The following is a 17,645-nucleotide window of genomic DNA, read 5'->3' as shown; positions in this document are numbered from 1 at the left end:
CAGACATAGAAAACAAATTTTGGTTAGCAAAGGGGATAGTGGATAGGGAGTGGTAGATTACAAATTTGGGGTTAACCTATACACACTACTATATATAAAATAGATAAATAACAAGGATTTACTGTATAGCACAGGAAACCATATTCTATATCTTGTAATAAACCATAAAGGAAAAGAATGAAAAATATATATACATACCTGTATATGTATAATTGAATCACTTTTTTGTACACTTAAAACTAATACAACATTGCAAATTAATTAGCTATTATTCAATTTTTAATTATTTAAATAATTTTAAATGGCCACATAGTATTTTCCTTGGAAAAAATCACAATTTTCTTCCATTTAAAAGTAACTTCTATTATTTTTCATAGACTGTAATGTATATTAATTGGAGAAAATTTAAAAAAGAAAATATAGTCCAATAACATCACCAATACTTAATACATCATTTAGAGCCACTGCCGCTACCACCATCATTCTCTCCTCATTCTTCTCTTTCTTCTTTCCTTTCTTTTCTTTTCTTCTCCTCTCCCCTCAAAAAAAAAAAAAAGTAAAGTAAAATCCCTCACCAGGCTTTGTATAATCCCTCACCATTACCAACAGCTTGGTATGTATTATTCCACGTATTTCTGTAACAATGGCAGTATACATCTATTACAAACAATAATGGACTGGACTGTTTGTCATTGACCTCCAGCCAGAGATTACCAGGAACACAGTGGTAGTTGGGTTTATCACTCTACAGCAAGGGAGAATGCACAGCATGGGCAACTATGGGGTGTTTCAGTAACAGGCTGTTAGGAGGAACTTACTCACACTTGTGTTGGTGGCTTGTAGGAGGGTTTAAGGAAGCAGGGCTTTGCTCTAGATTGGGTGTTGCCAGAAGCAACATAATTCTATGCTGGTATTGAACTGACTGATTGTTGTTCAGTCGTTCAGTGTCAGACTCTTTGAGACCCCATGGACTGCAGTACGCCAGGCTTCCCTGTCCTTCACCATCTCCCGGAGCTTACTCAAACTTATGTCCATTGAGTCGGTGATGCCATCCAACCATCTCATCCTCTGTTGTCCCCTTCTCCTCCTGCGCTCAATCCTTCCCAGCATCACAGTCTTTTCTCATGAGTCGGCTCTTAGCATCAGGTGGCCAAAGTGTTGGAGCTTCAGCTTCAGCATCAGTCCTTCCAATGAATATTTAGGACTGATTTCTTTTTGGATTGACTGGTTTGATCTCCTTGCAGTCCGAGGGATCCTCAAGAGTCTTCTCCAACAACACAGTTTAAAAGCATCAATTCTTTGGCACTCAGCTTTCTTTATAGTCCAACTCTCACATCCATACATGACTGCTAGAAAAACCATAGCTTTGACTAGATGGACCTTTGTCGGCAAAGTAACGTCTCTGCTTTTTATGTCTGTGTCTACATTATGTCTTTATGTCTTCTTTATGTCTGTGTCTACTTTGCTGTGTCTACATTGCTGCTCTGCATGTAGGATCATCGATATCATCTTTCTAAATTCCATATATATGCATTAATATACAGTATTTTTCTTTCTCCTTCTGACTTACTTCACTCTGTATAATAGGTTCTAGATTCATCCGCCTCATTAGAACTGACTCAAACATGTTCCTTTTTATAGCTGAGTAATATTCTATTGTGTACAGAACTTCATTATCCATTCATCTGCCAATGGACATCTAGGTTGCTTCCATGTCCTAGCTATTGTAAACAGTGCTGCAAGTGAACACTGGGGTACATGTATCTCTTTCAGTTCTGGTCTCCTCGGGGTGTAGGCCCAGCAGTGGAACTGCTGGGTTGTATGGCAGCCCTATCCCCAGGACTTTAAGGAATCTTCACACTGTTCTCCATAGTGGCTGTACCAATTTGCACTCCTACCGACAGTGTAAGAGGGTTCCCTTTTTCCACACCCTCTCCAGCATTTATTGTTTGTAGATGTGTTTTTGTTTTTTTGTTTTTTTTTTAGGTGGGGGCTAATTACTTTACAATATTGTAGTGGTTTTTGCCATACATTGACATGAATCAGCCATGGGTTTACATGTGTTCCCCATCCTGAACCCCCCTCCCACCTCCCTCCCCATCCCATCCCTCTGGGTCATCCCATTGCCCCAGCCCTGAGCATTTGTCTCATGCATTGAACCTGGAATGGTGTTCTGTTTCACATATGATAATATACATATTTCAGTGCTATTCTCCCAGAACGTCCCACCCTCACCTTCTCCCTCAGAGTCCATAAGACTCTTCTATGCATCTGTGTCTCTTATTCTGTCTCGCATATAGGGTTATCGTTACCATCTTTCAAATTCCATATATATGCATTAGTATACTGTATTGGTGTTTTTCTTTCTGGCTTACTTCACTCTGTATAATGGGCTCCAGTTTCATCCATCTCAATAGAACTGATTCAAATGTATTCTTTTTAACGGCTGAGTAATATTCCATTGTCTATATGTACCACAGCTTCCTTATCCATTCATCTGCTGATGGACATCTAGGTTGCTTCCATGTCCTGGCTATTGTAAACAGTGCTGCGATGAACATTGGGGTACACGCGTCTCTTTCACTTCTGGTTTCCTCAGTGTGTATGCCCAGCAGTGGGATTGCTGGGTCATATGGCAGTTCTACTTCCAGTTTTTTGAGGAATCTCCACACTGTTCTCCATAGTGGCTGTACTAGTTTGCATTCCCACCAACAGTGTAAGAGGGTTCCCTTTTCTCCACACCCTCTCCAGCATTTATTGCTTGTAGACTTTTGGATATCAGCCATTTTGACTGGTGTGAAATGGTACCTTATTTTGGGTTTGATTTGCATTTATCTGATAATGAGTGATGTTGAGCATCTTTTCATGTGTTTGTTAGCCATCTGTATGTCTTCTTTGGAGAAATGTCTGTTTAGTTCTTTGGCCCATTTTTTGATTGGGTCGTTTATTTTTCTGGAATTGAGCTGCAGGAGTTGCTTGTATATTTTTGAGATTGTTTGTCTGTGGCTTCGTTTGCTATTATTTTTTCCCATTCTGAAGGCTGTCTTTTCACCTTGCTTATAGTTTCCTTTGTTGTGCAAAAGCTTTTAATTTTAATTAGGTCCCATTTGTTTATTTTTGCTTTTATTTCCAATATTCTGGGAGAGGGGGTCACGGAGGATCCTGCTGTGATTTATGTCGGAGAGTGTTTTGCCTATGTTTTCCTCTAGGAGTTTTATAGTTTCTGGTCTTACGGTTAGATCTTTAATCCATTTTGAGTTTATTTTTGTGTATGGTCTTAGAAAGTGTTCTAATTTCATTCTTTTACAAGTGGTTGACCAGTTTTCCCAGCACCACTTGTTAAAGAGATTATCTTTTTTCCATGGTATATTCTTGCCTCCTTTGTCAAAGATAAGGTGTCCATAGGTGCGTGGATTTATCTCTGGGCTTTCTATTTTGTTCCATTGATCTATATTTCTATTTTTGTGCCAGTACCATATTGTCTTGATGACTGTGGCTTTGTAGTATAGCCTGAAGTCAGGCAGGTTGATTCCTCCAGTTCCATTCTTCTTTCTCAAGATTCCTTTGGCTATTCGAGGTTTCTTATATGTTTGTAGACTTTTTGATGATGGCCATTCTGACCATGTGAGATGATGCCTCATTGTGGTTTTGATTTGCAGTTCTCTAATAATGAGTGATGTTGAGCATCTTTTCATGTGTTTATTACCCATCTGGATGTCTTCATTGGAGAAATGTCTGTTTAGGTCTTTTGCCCACTTTTTGATTGAGTTTTTCGCTTTTCTGGTACTGAGCTGCATGAGCTGCTTGTAAATTTTGGAGAGTAATTCTTTGTCAGTTTTTTCCTTTGCTCTTATTTTCTCTCATTCTGAGGGCTGTCTTTTCACCTTGCTTATTGTTTCCTTCATTGTGGACACCAGCATTCTACTTGCTGTCTCTATGAATCTGATCACTCTAAGTACCTCATATAAGTGAAATCATACTGCATTTCTGTGATTGGTTTATTCCACTTATCATAATGTCCTCAAGGTCCATCCATGTTGTAGCATATATCAGAACTTCCTTCCTTTCTAAGTCGTGTAAGAAACATGTTGTTCCAAACCACTAAGAATATGGGGTTGCATATTATTACATCATAGCAAAGCCTGTCCTGAGTAGTACAGTAATAAATATCCAAAAGAATAAGAACTTATCTAATAAAGCTCCTAAGGACAGCTTGGTCATAAAACTTTGTAGTGGTAGCATATGGACAACTTAGTTTGTCAACTAGGAACAGATTCACATTCCCTTCTTTCTAAGAATGTTTACCTGGGAATTACAAAGTGATTACAACACAGTGAGCTATAGTATTATGACGAAACCACAGACAAATTGCCAAAATCCAGTAAATCTGAGAGGTGATGAGTTTTGAGTCTGATTAAAAAAATATTAATTTGGTGGATATGTATCCAGATGAGCTACACTAAGGGGACTGACCCCTGCAAAGGGTTGGAAGAAGCCCCTCCTTCTTCATTTCAGACAACTAGTAGTCTTTCAGTTCTACTCTGTCTACAGTCAGTTCTGCTCTCTCCATCTATAGGTCAGTTCATAATGCAGGCGTTCTAGACTCAGATAGTTTCAGATACACTGGTGTTAGTTATAAGATGCGTGGATTTTTCTCCACAAACTCATAGGTACAAAAACTATTATTTTATCTCTATAAGTCAAATTAACTTGGTTCTGAACTCTGTCACTTCGTGGGGAAAATATTCTATCTCAGCCATTTGGGGATGGTCATCCTTCTTCCTAGAACTGAACATGAATTCAGGGGACTTGTGTGGCTCCCACCAAAGGAAAGAAGAGTCTCTGGTTCCATGATTGCTGCTGATATGCTCATCATCCAACCTCACACAAAAGATAGGCAGTTCCACACTTCCACACCAAAACCTGGGGACACCTGCCCATAATCCTCAAGGCCATGACTGTCTGCAGCATCCATAACTTCTATCGCACCAGAGCAGGAGTCACTCCTGGAGAAGCTGCATGGAAACGGGACACAGTTCTACATCACTGAAAGGAAAAAACAGCCTCTCCATCTTCACCTCTCTTCTGCCTCCTCACTCATTCTAGGAAAGGAATAGCTTACCTACCACACACAATTAAATGTATCTCAAAAGGAGAGTATTGAGGTGTGTGACAAGTCTTTGCCCTCTTGGGCTTGCAGGGGAGAATTCCAGAGGATCCATCTGAAGCTGATTAGAACCTTTCCTGACAGATATGGAGCTTGCTGGCAAAGGCCTGAAGCCTGAGCTTTTCCCAGGAGTTCTCTTCCTCAGCTTCTGATTAGAGGTCTGATCAGCCTCCTCGACATGTAACCTTCAGAGAGTCCCTGGAGTGAACCTCAGCCCCAAGTGGACTATATTCCCAGCCTCTTCAGCCCAAAGTACTTGCTTGAAACTGAAGTTGAGATATTGGTCTTTGGATCCGGCATCAGTTGCTGACTCCTCCTGCCTCAGCCATGGCTCCAGCTGCAGGTGATAAAAGCCTTCAGCCTGTGGTTCAGCAATGCCAAGGCTTAAAGTGCATGAGAAGAGTGCCATACACACTAGTGGGAAGCTCCAGATTCATTTGTAGCCCTAAATCCTAGGCTCAGTGTGTCTAAGGAAAACCCAATCTCATTGGCTGGGAACCCAAGAAAAAAGAGAGGATGACAGTTCCTGGCTTGCATTTATTTCTCCACAGGACCAAAAGCAGTTCTCTGAAACTGACCCCTCATCTGGGCTCTTCCAAATACCCCTCACTCCACCTAACATCCACAGGGAGCTAGATCATTCTCTCTGTTGCTTGCCCTTCCATACCCTAACCCATACCTGGTGTTTTACATCAATCCAGTTGGACTTCACCTCACCTGGGACCACATCTTCTGTCTACTGGTCACACAATTGCCATATCACAGAGAGGTCTGTGCCTGCACTCTACTAGGGAGAATTTTAAACTGCATAAACAAATCTTACTGCTTTTATTGCTAGTTTTTCCTCCATTTTGGTGAAAACTGATCTTTAAAAATTCCAACCCTGGCTCTACTACAAACAAAAAAGGCAAGTCCAATCCTCACACCCTTGAGATAAGAGCTCTGTGCAGTTGACCAAGAACAGTCTGTTGTAGCTATGACTGCCCCCTCTGACAAGGGCACGGTAGTCAGGAGGGACAAGGTCCAGCAGATACCTAATGGAACCCTCTCCTCCCATCACTTGTGGGGCTACTGGGGAAAGGTAGGGAGTCAGGAGACTCCCAGGAAAAGATGTTGGGTAACATCTAAAAGATGTTGGTGCTTGAACCAACCCAACCTCCTGTTGGGTTAGGGCCAGTGATATGTTGGAATTCACTTGGCTCATGACAGTCAACAGTGAGCATCTCTTTCTGGCTCTACTTTCAGTAAGGTCACGTGGATAGTAGCAAACCACTGGTTAGGGTTGACAAGCTAAGAGTCACAATGTATGGACCAGGGACCAGAACCAAAAACAGAGGGGAATTTAAGAGTGAGGGCCAGAAAGTAGATGACCTTTAGAGTCTGGAGTTATACACAAATACAAACCCCATCCCCAACCCTCTCCCCAGCTGCTTTTACGTGCAAAAGCCATCGAGTCTCTGGTAGCCAGAATCCTCAAGGTTCTACCTGCAGGAACCCTGCATACTTCTTCACCTCCCTTATCACTGGATTCTTTCCCACCCCACATCCCCACAGTCCAAAGATAATGCAACCAGTTGTTCACACTATTTCTTTGGGAATGGGTTTCACATTTCTATCCTCTCACTCACTCTTAGGGCTTGAACCTTCCACAGCCTAAGATGTGGCTCCCCTCCATTCATGCCTATTTCCAACTTTCCTCAGTTTTCCTACATATTACTTCTCATTTTCCTCCAACCAGAGCCACTATCCAAGGACAAAATGCCCCAAATCCACTGTGATCTGGCTCTCCCTTCTTGTGAAACTGTTCTCCCCTTTTCCCAGAGACTCCAGGTCCCTCTGAAATCTCCCATTCCCTTCCTTCCTCAAAATAAAACTAGCCCATAACCTCAAGAGAGTACAGTGAGTGAGGATAAACCAAATACAGAGCCCTCCTCCATTCCCACAAGGATTAATAAGGTCACCAAGGTCAGATGCATCTGAAGAGTATAAAAATGACAGTCCCTGCTCCCAAAACCTAGACACTGGCAGCTAAGATCTGACTAGAGATGACCCAGGACAGGATGTTTGTGTGTGGCAATGACTCTTCTCCAACCAAATGAGGCTTAAAGTGACTGCATGTGTCATGGTTATCAGATGGTTAAGCTGTGTGATTATGGCATAATAAGCCAATTTTTACAACAACGACCTCTACTGGTATAGATAGTGCTTTATTGTTTACATGTTCTCGCATTTAATCCTTGCAGCAACCCTGAGGTAGGTATTATTATCCCCACTTTACAGATGCGTGAGCCATTGTTCCAAGGTTAGATTACTCGCTGAAGATCACACACATATTTACGGCAAAGCCACTGATAATCACAACCCAAGGGGACTCTTGAGTAGTTCACAGGCCACTGTCAAGGAAAGTACAGCTGAAAACCTCAACCAGAAAAGGCTGGACCATTTACGAGAGTTCAGGGAGGCCCCTCACCAGGGGTGAATGAGGCACATTCACAGGCCAAGACTGGAACTGAGCAGGAGAAGCCTAGAGCATCTGGGAGTTGTGAAGCAAGAAGAGGTCTTTACATTTGGTGAGAGTTGACATGTCCAGCAGCTGCCAGTCCAGAGGCTAGCCCCAGGGCAAGTGTGGCAGGGCAGGAAGAGCTGCCCCTGCTTGGCACTACTTCAGCTTGGCCAACATGTGTTGACTTTCAGGTAGTGGTCCTTTACTTTTGTTAAGGCTTGAGAATCTGATGAGAGTCATAACCCCCTGCCCCCCGAGAAAAATATAGACACACGTGTACAGACAGCATTTGCATATGGTTTTAGGGAGGCCATGAATCTCAGGCGAAATCCTGCTTTACAGCGAGGATGTCATGAGTAAAGTTACTGAAACAAATCTATCTTTGTGCAGTTTGTATTTACCATGACTGTTCCCATTTTGCTATCCCCTGATATTTAGAATGTTGTGAAGTTTTAACAGAAGTCAAGGAGAGGGTTCTAGCCAGAGAAAAAGTAGCTGTGCATGGCAATGGTGGCAGCCAGGAGGCAAAAACAAAGAGAAAGATAGGGTCATAAGTACTATTCCACCCAGAAGATCACTTCAGGGGTTTTTGTCTACTCAACAGAAGGGCTGTGAGAGGTGATGGTGATAGGGCAGTGGTTTTCTTTTTTCACAAAGGAGAGCCATCCCCTCACTGGCTACAGGGTCTTAAGTCCTATAGGCATTGATCTTATTCCAACCTGACCCTCTCAGCATCCCATGAATACACCTGAGCATTGGCCCAGTCATCCATGCACATGTGGCCAAGTAATTTATGAACACCCATGTATTTACACATGCTCTTTCATGGAAGAAGGAAAACTGGGATGGGGTAGATCTCAGGATAGAGACTGCATGTTGCCGTTTGGGGAGCATGCATTCCCCACAGAGAATCACATAAATTTCAAGAATCAGCAAAAGGAGTCAGGGCACATGAGCCCCTAAACACTTCCACGGTTCCTCCTTCTGGCCAGGGCCCAACCCGAAAGCAAAGTCACAGCGATGTCCTGGGCCCCAGCCCCAAACTAACAGGCCCAAGAGAGTGGGCTGAAGGGGTCACAAGGGTTGAGCGGGCAAGTGCAGGAAAAGTCCTGATTCACTGCGATAGCAGTTCTGATCTCTCAGGGGAATCAGGCAAAGGTCTGACCCTGAACCCATCCAGGCCCAGAGAGAGCAGACAGGGAAGTCAAAGTGACCATTCAAAGGACAAAGAAAACTCAGAGGCTACGGTGACATTCCAGGCCCACTGACCCCACAGAGTCCTAGTGGTCATTCCATCCAGGGGTCACTCATGCACTGGCGGTTATTTGCCCAGCCCTAGATGGATGTCTCTGTGCTGGTGGTTATTTGCCCGGCCCTAGATGGATGTCTCATCACAGGTGGCTAGAGGAGCCCCAGTTAGCCGAACGTGGGCTGGGCTTGGGCAAGGATCAAGTAGAAAGGGTGGAGGGAAGCCACCAAAGCCACTAGCTCTCTTGGCCAGGGCCAGGGGCAGCCGCTCATCTTCAGGAGAAGGAGAGGGAGGATCCTGGCTGTAGCTTGTGGTACCAGACGGTGGGACCCCCAGGTCCAAGCCCACCTTGTCTCTAGCCAGAAGTTCCCTTTGTCGCTGTCGCTGCTGATGCCGACCAATCAGGAGGAGAGTCAGGGATGCTGCCAGAACTCCCAGGAAGAAACCTGCCAGTCCAGCCCCTATTGTGTGAGCCTGGCTCAAGGGGCCCTGCGGGGTGCCCCACACCAAGCTGTAAGCAGCTACCACACGGGCTGCCCCGCCCTCCTGACACTCACAGGCATAAGCACCCATGGCCCCTGGGGAGATCACCACTTCTAGCCCCTCCTGCCCGTGAGTGAGTGCAGTCACTCCGCTGGGCTGGTGCCACACACAGGATGCCCAGGCTGAGCTCGGGGAACACGGCAAGACCACGTGTGCAGCTGTAGCCACAGGAACTTCAAACACCACTGGGTGTTCTGGAGAGAAAGCAAAGGCACAAAAGATGGTGACGCTACAGGTTCAGGGTGACCGAGATGTGGGGTGATATGAGAAGGGGCCGTGGTGGACAAAGCCAAAAAGTGGATTCCCAAAGACAGTAAGGCTGCCGTATCTTCCAGGGTACAAGTTTTAAAGTAGGTCCAAAAAAGACAACTTTCTAGGCCCTTTCCATCTACTCCACCCGTATTTCCCTAAACCATACAGACCTCCAGGTTCTTTAGGACACAAAGACGAGACATCTGCTGACTCTATGTCTTGAACCAGCCTATAAAGAAGAGAACACTTGATAAATCCAGTGTCAACATCCCCTCTACCCTCCTCAGTACTGCTGAACGTTCACTTGCCAATTGCACCTCCCGTCATCTCATAAATCACCTCTAGAATTATCAGTCAACATTCTCTTCATCCCTAAATTTTTCCCCAATACCTTTTATATGCATGACATTTGCCACGTCAAATTCTACAAATATTTCTAGTAGTTGACAGAGAATTAAATTTGCACTAGGTCTGTCAGAAAGACATTTGGTGGGGTACTAAAAGAAACACAGGAGCCTTCCAAGAAGTACAGCTGGTTGTCCACAACACCAAATTTCTCTGGAAATCTCTGTTAAAAGATTTTTCTGTTAAGAGAAAAGCTTCTTTTCTATTACAGTTAATCAAAATTCTGTTAGGGTCAGTGAGATGACTTTCTATTTCATAAAACAGCTCAGCTAAAGGCATGTCTGTGGTTGTCACCAGCACTCAGTACTGAATACAATGGGAATGAAATCACCTTGTAAGTGCATAAAAGTGTAAAGAGAAGGATTAAACCCAGGGGAATATTAGCATTCAAAAACTGGATGGAAAAAGAACCAGAAAGAGAGACATCTAGATAGGTGAGAGAGGTAGGAAGGAAAGCCAGGAGAATGCAGAATCATAGAAGGCAGCAAGATAAAGTTTTTCAAGGAAGGAAGGAGGGAGTGAAACCACTTCTAAGAGCACTTGTAAAATGAAAACTGAGAAGCATATGGCAACATGCAAGTCAACCACAGTCAGGGCAGGTCCAGCAGGGATGAGGACAGACAGGTGAGTTAGTATGGACTGACAGATGGACACACAAGTGATACTAGCACACAAACACACACACACACACACACACAGGGCAACATTAACCCATAAGAATCAGAGCTCGGGAACATCAGGCAATGTAACAGCGCAGCCACCCTCACCCTCCATGCTCTCCAGGGTGGGCCACACACGCAGCTAGCCGCACGCTCCAGGCACAGACAGGGTCTCGGGCGAGAATGCACTCTGAGCAGCTCTGCAGACGGCCACAGTTGGTTGTATTCACTTGTGTCACCTCAGTACGGGAGCCAACCAGGAGCCAGTTCTACAGAAAGGGAAGGAGGGAGAGGAACGTGCTAGATCTCCCAGACCTCAGGGTCACCAATTGTCTCTGGATTCAGACATCTTCCCACCAGACTTGCCAAAATCTACAACTCACTTGATATAACTTCATATTCTCAACTGGCTGAGGCTCTGGGAATAAGGCCAGATCCTCAAGGACACTGAGCTGGGCTCCAATCTGCACCGCTCGGTGGAGGTGTCCGTCCTCTAGGAAGCAGGCAAGGGGCGAGACATTATAACATAACTGTACCTGTGGCTGCGGCTCTGATTACCTGTATGCATGGGACCCTCTCTGTGGCCACAGCCTGTGTGCACTGGATGGGCAACTTGCTTGGCTATTAAACATACCTGTCCCCAGATAGAGCACATCATACTCTTTCCCTGAGAGGCTGGGCACCCTGTGGGCCACAACTCTGAGATAGGCTGTATCTGTAGTGACCAGGAGGGGGCGGCCGTCAGTTGGAAACACTGGCCTGTCCATGAGTGGGTGGTCCCGGATGAAGGTGAGCACACGGTCAGGCAGGAAGAGTGATGAGCCAAACTGCTGGAGCTTCATGTTGTTGGTGATGCACTAGAGGAAACACAGAGTGAGTGACAAAGCTTCGCAGGGGCCAGGAAGTGCCTGTGATGCTTAGCTGGACTCTTATCCTAGTCGGGCAATTCAGTTCTTCACTGTCCCAGCCCCCTCACCTCTCCAGGCCTGGGCTGGGGTACGTCATTATCCATGACAGGCAGTCCCCTGTTGCAGTCATGTTTCAGCTCTCTGAAGGAGCCATTCAGCACAGTCCGAATATCTTGGGGTCGGAAGGAACAGACAGCAGAGATGGCAGCCCCTTCCCTGGAAGAGTCACAGATTGGAGCCAGATATTTGGAGGGAATTGGGAGGAGGCAACTCAGCCCCTGTCAAATGAGATGACCCATGAGAAACACACAGGGAGCTATGCAGCCTGCCCCAGGGCAGAGGAAACAGGGTTCTAGGGAGAATCCACCCCACTCTGGAGGAGACCGCACTGACACTGAACCAGTCCCAGGTATCTTCCACCCTGTAACTCTCCATATCAGGACCCCCTCACCACTGGGAGGAAAAGATGCCGTAAAAGACAGGGGTCCCTGCTCCACGCTCAGGTCGAAGAATGGCCATGTCCTGCAGGACACTGAAGGCCCGGCCATGCTCAGGCCCTGGACACAGCAGATCAGCCTTTAGAAAGGTCGTCCATCTCTGCTGGAGGGTCTTCCGGCCCCCAAGATCACCCTGGGATAACAAGCACGTAGGAAGCTCTCTTTAGAAGACCAACATTAGGGAAGGACCGCGGAGACCAATACATATTCCCCCAGACACAGTCAAGATGCATAGAAATGCAAGGACAGAGATACAGAGTAACTGAGGAGGACAATGAGATATGGAGTGGGCAGGGTCACAATAATTACGGTGACCAAGTTTATTGTGCACTTGTAAAGTACTGCACTAAGTGCTTTACATAAGTTGCTTCATTTAGTCCTCAGAACAGCACCTATTCCTGCCCAGAGTTACACAGGCAGTAAGCAGTGTAGCAAGGACTGGAACCCAGGTCTGTTTGTCAACAGTTCCTGCCTTTAACCTCTACACTGCAGTGTCACTCGGGGTAATAATGGGGTAAAAGAGGCCAGAGCCCTTTCTCCCACATTCCTCAAGCTGCCAGAAAAGTAGTTAAGGCCCAGCAGAAAAGGAGATGGAAGAGAGATACAAAGACAGAGACCAGAGGAAAAGACAGGAGGACAAGCAGAGCAGAAAACAAGGCAGACAGCTGGGATCAGGGCCTCACCGCACACACACGAGCCACCCTCGGGACTTTAATGCGTTCGTATGAATCAAACGCTCGGGAAATCTCCGTAAAGAAGAAGTAGATCTCATCGTCTCCATCTTCATCCCCCCACTCGGCTGGGCTCAAGGCCATGGCTGCAACAAAGGCTGGGGCTGGGGAGACCAGCGGCTTCAGAGCGCACAGACATACCCTGGGGCCACCCAGCCTCCACCCACTCTGTCCCCGGAGCAGCCCCCCTCTCCCCACCGTTAAGCCAGGATGGCAAGGTCTCTGTCCGAATCCAGTCCTCAGCGCGACCCACAGCCCGAGAGATAATCGGCTCCGTCCCCAGGTAGTTTTTCACAGTGGCAGCGTAGAGGACGCCCCCTGCAGGGTGACAGGGAGAAGATGGGCTGTCAGACTCACTGAGGAAGCTTTCAGAAAGGGTCACAGGGGCAGAGTAGGGAATAAAAGCAGGGGCAAGAACCCACAAGGACTGAGCACCCATGTGCCAGGCACGGGGGCATTATCTCACTTAAAATAAACAGAAACAAAGTGTTCCAGGGCAGTAACAGGAACCACGGTTAAGGGGAAAATGCTGGAATGTTCATGTTTAAGAAAAAAGAAAAAAAGCTATCCCTGTGGAAATCAAGATTTTTTGTTGGTCTGTTTCTTGTTGTTGTCATTTTTAATGACTTTTCCGTTCTACAATATGCTAATTACATGATAACTTTCCAGGAAAAGGTCTGCTCTGCAGCATGTGCCCACCTTGCTGAAGCTCTCCCACTATGGTGAATGTCTGAAGGAACTAGTGTTCTTTCTGAGCATTAGTGGCGTATGCTGCCCTGGAACAAACCACGACTTTAGGGTATTCTAGCATCATTTAGAGAACTGATCAAAGTGCAGGTTCCTAAACCTGGGGCCCACAATTCTCACTCAGGAGAGCCGGGGCTTGGTCCAAAAACTACATTTCAAACAAGCCAAGTTCCCATGGTGTGGGCGACTCAAGACCTCACTTTGAAAAACACCAACCCAAGGGGTTTCTGGATGTTTCACAGCCGGCCACAGGAAGCGATGAGGAATTAGATCCTCCCTCCTGGTTCAGTGGCGGAGCAGAGGTGCTCTAGCGATGGTGGAGATTGGAGAAGTGAGGTATCACATGCATTCTGGGAAGAAACGGAAGGTGCAACTCTGTGGGCTGAATATGAGAACTATAGCCATTCTGAGCAACACTGCCAAAGGCTCGGACAAGAGTGGAGAAAATGACTTAGCGAAGGAAAGAAGGTCACAAACCCCCTCCTGGAGTTTTGAGTATTACAGGGACTCCGCAGAGAACAGAGAAGCATTCCTTCACCACCTACTACATGAGAGGCACTGTGCTGGATGCTAAGAACATCACTGCTCCCCCAAAAATTCCCATTTGAGTCTAGAAGACAAATGTAATCAGATACCAGGAGGCATGGACTCCTAGATGTGTGTGGGAGCACAGAGGAGGACCCAGCCAATCTAACTAGGAGAACAGCATCTCAGAGGTCATGTCTGAGCTGGCTTTGAAGAATGAGCAATTTGCCAGGTAGAAGGACTTCAGGGAGAAGACAGGCAAATGGGGAAGGGGGGAGCCATGCTTGGGGATGTGGGGCACTCCCGGTGGCTGAAACTCCCACAGGGCACAGGGCAAGTAAGCAGAGATTGCTAGAGGTACAGTGATAGGCACTCAGTTGTGATGAATCTTCTCTGTATCACCAGGAAAATGTGGACTTTATCCTAAAGGTGAAGGCAAAACCGCAGAGATTTTCTTGAGGAGGAGTGACATAATTAGTTTTGTTTTTTAGGAAGACAATGCTAATTAAAAGGGCCTTCTCACAGTAGAAACTAATACAAAACTGTAAAGCAACTACACTCCAATAAAAGTTAATTGAGGACTTCCCTGGTGGTCCAGTGGTTAAGAATCTGCCTGCCAATGCAGCGGACACAAGTGCTATCCCTGGTCTGGAAAGATTCTACATACCACCACTTGCTGCCACTAAAGTCACCACAACTCATGTCTGCGCACAGCAAGGAAAACCCAGAGCAGCCATTAATTAATTAATCAATTAGTTTTTAAAAAGGACCTTTATACAGTTCTGGCAAGAATGAAGAAGGACTAAGGCACAGCAGAGGAAAGAAAGAGGTTGGATTTGGGAGATATTTCTGAGGTACAGCCCATTAACAAAATTTGAAAATTGAGCATGAGATGTGAAAGAATGTAGTAAGACGATGTCTCTAAGGTGTCCACCTATAAGATGGACAGTAGGAGATGGTGATGTTATGAACCACGTGAAGATATGACAGAAGGCTCATAAAGGAGGTGATCTGAGAGGAGGCAATTTCAGTGTTTGGATGCGCTAAGGTTGAAATGCCTTTGGGACATCTGGTTGGAGTCACTGGAAGACTATCAAACAGAAGGGTGTGGACAATAGGGCCAGAGTCAGGCAACCTGGGAGTCATGTTTAGGTTACTGTATGAACCTAAAAGCCAGGGGGAAAAGGGAGAAGAAAACCCTGCAGCACTGCCATTTGAGAGCAATTGAGAAGATCATGTCAAGGAGGCTAGAGAAACAAGCAAGGCTGGGGTGCTGGAGGCTGGTGTCCAAAAACCCCAGCAAGAGCCACAGGGTCCCGCATGCTGAGGGAGGCAGCAGAGGGCAGGGCCACCTTGAGGGAAGCACTGCATTCCGGGCTCATAGATGCTCCTGTGAAGCTGCGTGTCTCAGGCACTGAAATGATAACCACTAAACTTAAAAACACTTGATGCAGGGCAAAAAAAAGCGGGGGAGAGTCAGGGGGTGGGGGGGAGACTACACCATCACTCAAGCTTGTGAAAGGAATCCAAGCATTTCAGTCAGGAAGGGTTGGGTTTGAACTCTGAATACTTATTAGTAGTATGATCTTAGGAAAATTACCCTCCTTAAGCCTCAGGTTTCTCAAATGTAGAATGTGGATAATACCACCTTCCACTCAGAGGAGTAAGATAAAGTAAAAAAAAAGTGTTAGTCGCTCAGTAGTGTCCATTTCTTTGCGATCCCATGGACTGTAGCCCACCAGGCTCCTCTGTCCATGGAATTCTCCAGGCAAGAATACTGGAGTAGGTTGCCATTCCCTTCTCCAGGTGATCTTCTTGACCCAGGGTTAGAACCTGAGTCTCCTGCATTGCAGGCTTATTCTTTACCATCTGAGCCACCAGGGAAGTCCTACTCAGAGCAGTGCTAAAGGTTAAATGAGATAAACAGAGAAACCCAGGTAGGGCCTGGCACACAGCTGGCATTCACCATGTGTTAGGTGCAGCACCTTAGGAACCTTGGAGGACCATATGCTTGATTTATTGCCATAAGGTAGGAGGCCACAACTATAAAATGGCATCCCATTTCCTTCCAGAATGTTTCAGAAAGGAGAAAATAAGATTTGGGGCATAGGCTCTGGCAGCCAAGGAGCAGCAACTAAAAAAATCTTCAGTAGGGGTGGGGAAGAAGTTGATACAGAAGCCAGAATTGGAATGAAAATTTTTCTGAAAGCATTATATATGAAACACTTTAAAGCCAAAATTCTGACAGAAGCTGTGTCATGGATACCCTGAGAATGGGGGAGACGTGGTGAAAGAGATAGTTATAAATATTTTGGAAGCATAACTTGATGTGTTTGAGGGAGAATAGTCAAAAATATTGTGGAAACAGTAAAGGACCACAGACAACCATGCAAGGACCCAATGGTGGACAGAGGTAAAGTCCCAAGACTTTCTAAGGGGTCAATGGGGGCAGTCAGCAACTCTGGAGCCTAGAACTGCTGAAGAGCACATTCACTCAGGGTGGAAGAGCAGAGTGCCACAAAGGGACCGCAGGAGGGATCAGACACTTTGGGAGGGAGTAGCAGGGCTTCAGGTGTTCTAAGAATACCAAGGGGCTTACAACACAGCATTCACACACACACAGAGGAAACGAAGAGCAGCCATCACAGTCACGAGGGCAGGAGTCCACAGGAGTACAGAGAATCACATGCCCTGAATTTTCCGGAACAGTCCATTTCAAATATTCTATTGTACTGTTTATACAATAAAATATCCCTGTATGAGAAATTGTTTGGGAAATTATTACTGACTAGATCAAGCTAGTAAACATGAAAATATACATCTACTATATTGGCAAAAGATGATATGTCAAAGAGAGTGATGCCCAAAGTGCTGAATTCAGTGAACAAGGTAGTTGGAAAAAAAACACCAGGTGTAATTCAACCCTATTAAAAAAATATACATTTATATCTTTTGTTGCAGGAAAGATTGAAGGAGTTACAACTGTACAGTGTTACTGATGCTTGTTTCTGACTAATGAAATAACAAATAATTTTTATTTTCTCCTCTCTATTGTTTTGTATTCACTGAATGTTTTTTGTAGTTAACATCTTTTATTTTTATAAACCTCTCCCCCAAATTAAGATACTATCATTTTGGAATATGAGGAAAAAACAATTGAAAGCCACAAAGATGAAGAATCACAGCCAAAGAAAGGTGACAATTATGTGCAGAAACAGATCTCTACTTGCTCAAATGTAAAGTCTGTGAACATAGACCTCCCAGATATGCTAATAACTCAACACTGACAGACTAGGATACAAGCCATGGCAGTGAATATTTCACTATACCCTCGAGGGGTTCAAATTTTAACGCTGGTATCAAAATGCTTACTTTTAAAGAAGATTTATAATAAGAATTATCACTCATTGGCTTTAAAAAGAGGGCTTTAAACATATCCTATCCTGCCTTCTTCCCCTC

At 45.3% G+C, this 17,645-nt stretch overlaps 1 protein-coding gene across 13 annotated transcripts in view; it reads right to left on the bottom strand.

Moving 5' to 3' along the window:
• Window positions 1-7,355: 7,355 nt before the first annotated feature.
• The window catches only part of SEMA4F (ssemaphorin 4F), a 58,130-nt gene continuing 47,840 nt past the window's right edge, over window positions 7,356-17,645 (bottom strand). For 5 of the 13 annotated variants that reach the window (XM_081595826.1, XM_081595827.1, XM_081595817.1 and 2 more), the window contains 9 exons: window positions 13,113-13,232; window positions 12,867-13,018; window positions 12,138-12,316; window positions 11,755-11,902; window positions 11,413-11,635; window positions 11,162-11,271; window positions 10,887-11,047; window positions 9,885-9,943; window positions 7,356-9,656 (listed from right to left, as the gene is read on the bottom strand). In XM_081595826.1, coding sequence (XP_081451952.1) covers window positions 9,046-9,656; window positions 9,885-9,943; window positions 10,887-11,047; window positions 11,162-11,271; window positions 11,413-11,635; window positions 11,755-11,902; window positions 12,138-12,316; window positions 12,867-13,018; window positions 13,113-13,232 — 1,763 coding nt within the window. In that variant the 3' untranslated portion in view covers window positions 7,356-9,045. The remainder of the gene's footprint in view (window positions 9,657-9,884; window positions 9,944-10,886; window positions 11,048-11,161; window positions 11,272-11,412; window positions 11,636-11,754; window positions 11,903-12,137; window positions 12,317-12,866; window positions 13,019-13,112; window positions 13,233-17,645) is intronic. The other 8 variants (XM_081595828.1, XM_081595818.1, XM_081595822.1 and 5 more) reach the window with 4 other exon arrangements.

This window comes from Giraffa tippelskirchi, chromosome 4 (assembly GCF_054371585.1).
Source record: "Giraffa tippelskirchi isolate mGirTip1 chromosome 4, T2T-mGirTip1v1.2.pri, whole genome shotgun sequence".
In the NCBI taxonomy this organism is placed as follows: domain Eukaryota; kingdom Metazoa; phylum Chordata; class Mammalia; order Artiodactyla; family Giraffidae; genus Giraffa; species Giraffa tippelskirchi.
Note: the sequence above shows the minus strand (reverse complement) of the source record. Positions and strands in the feature narration are given on the sequence as shown.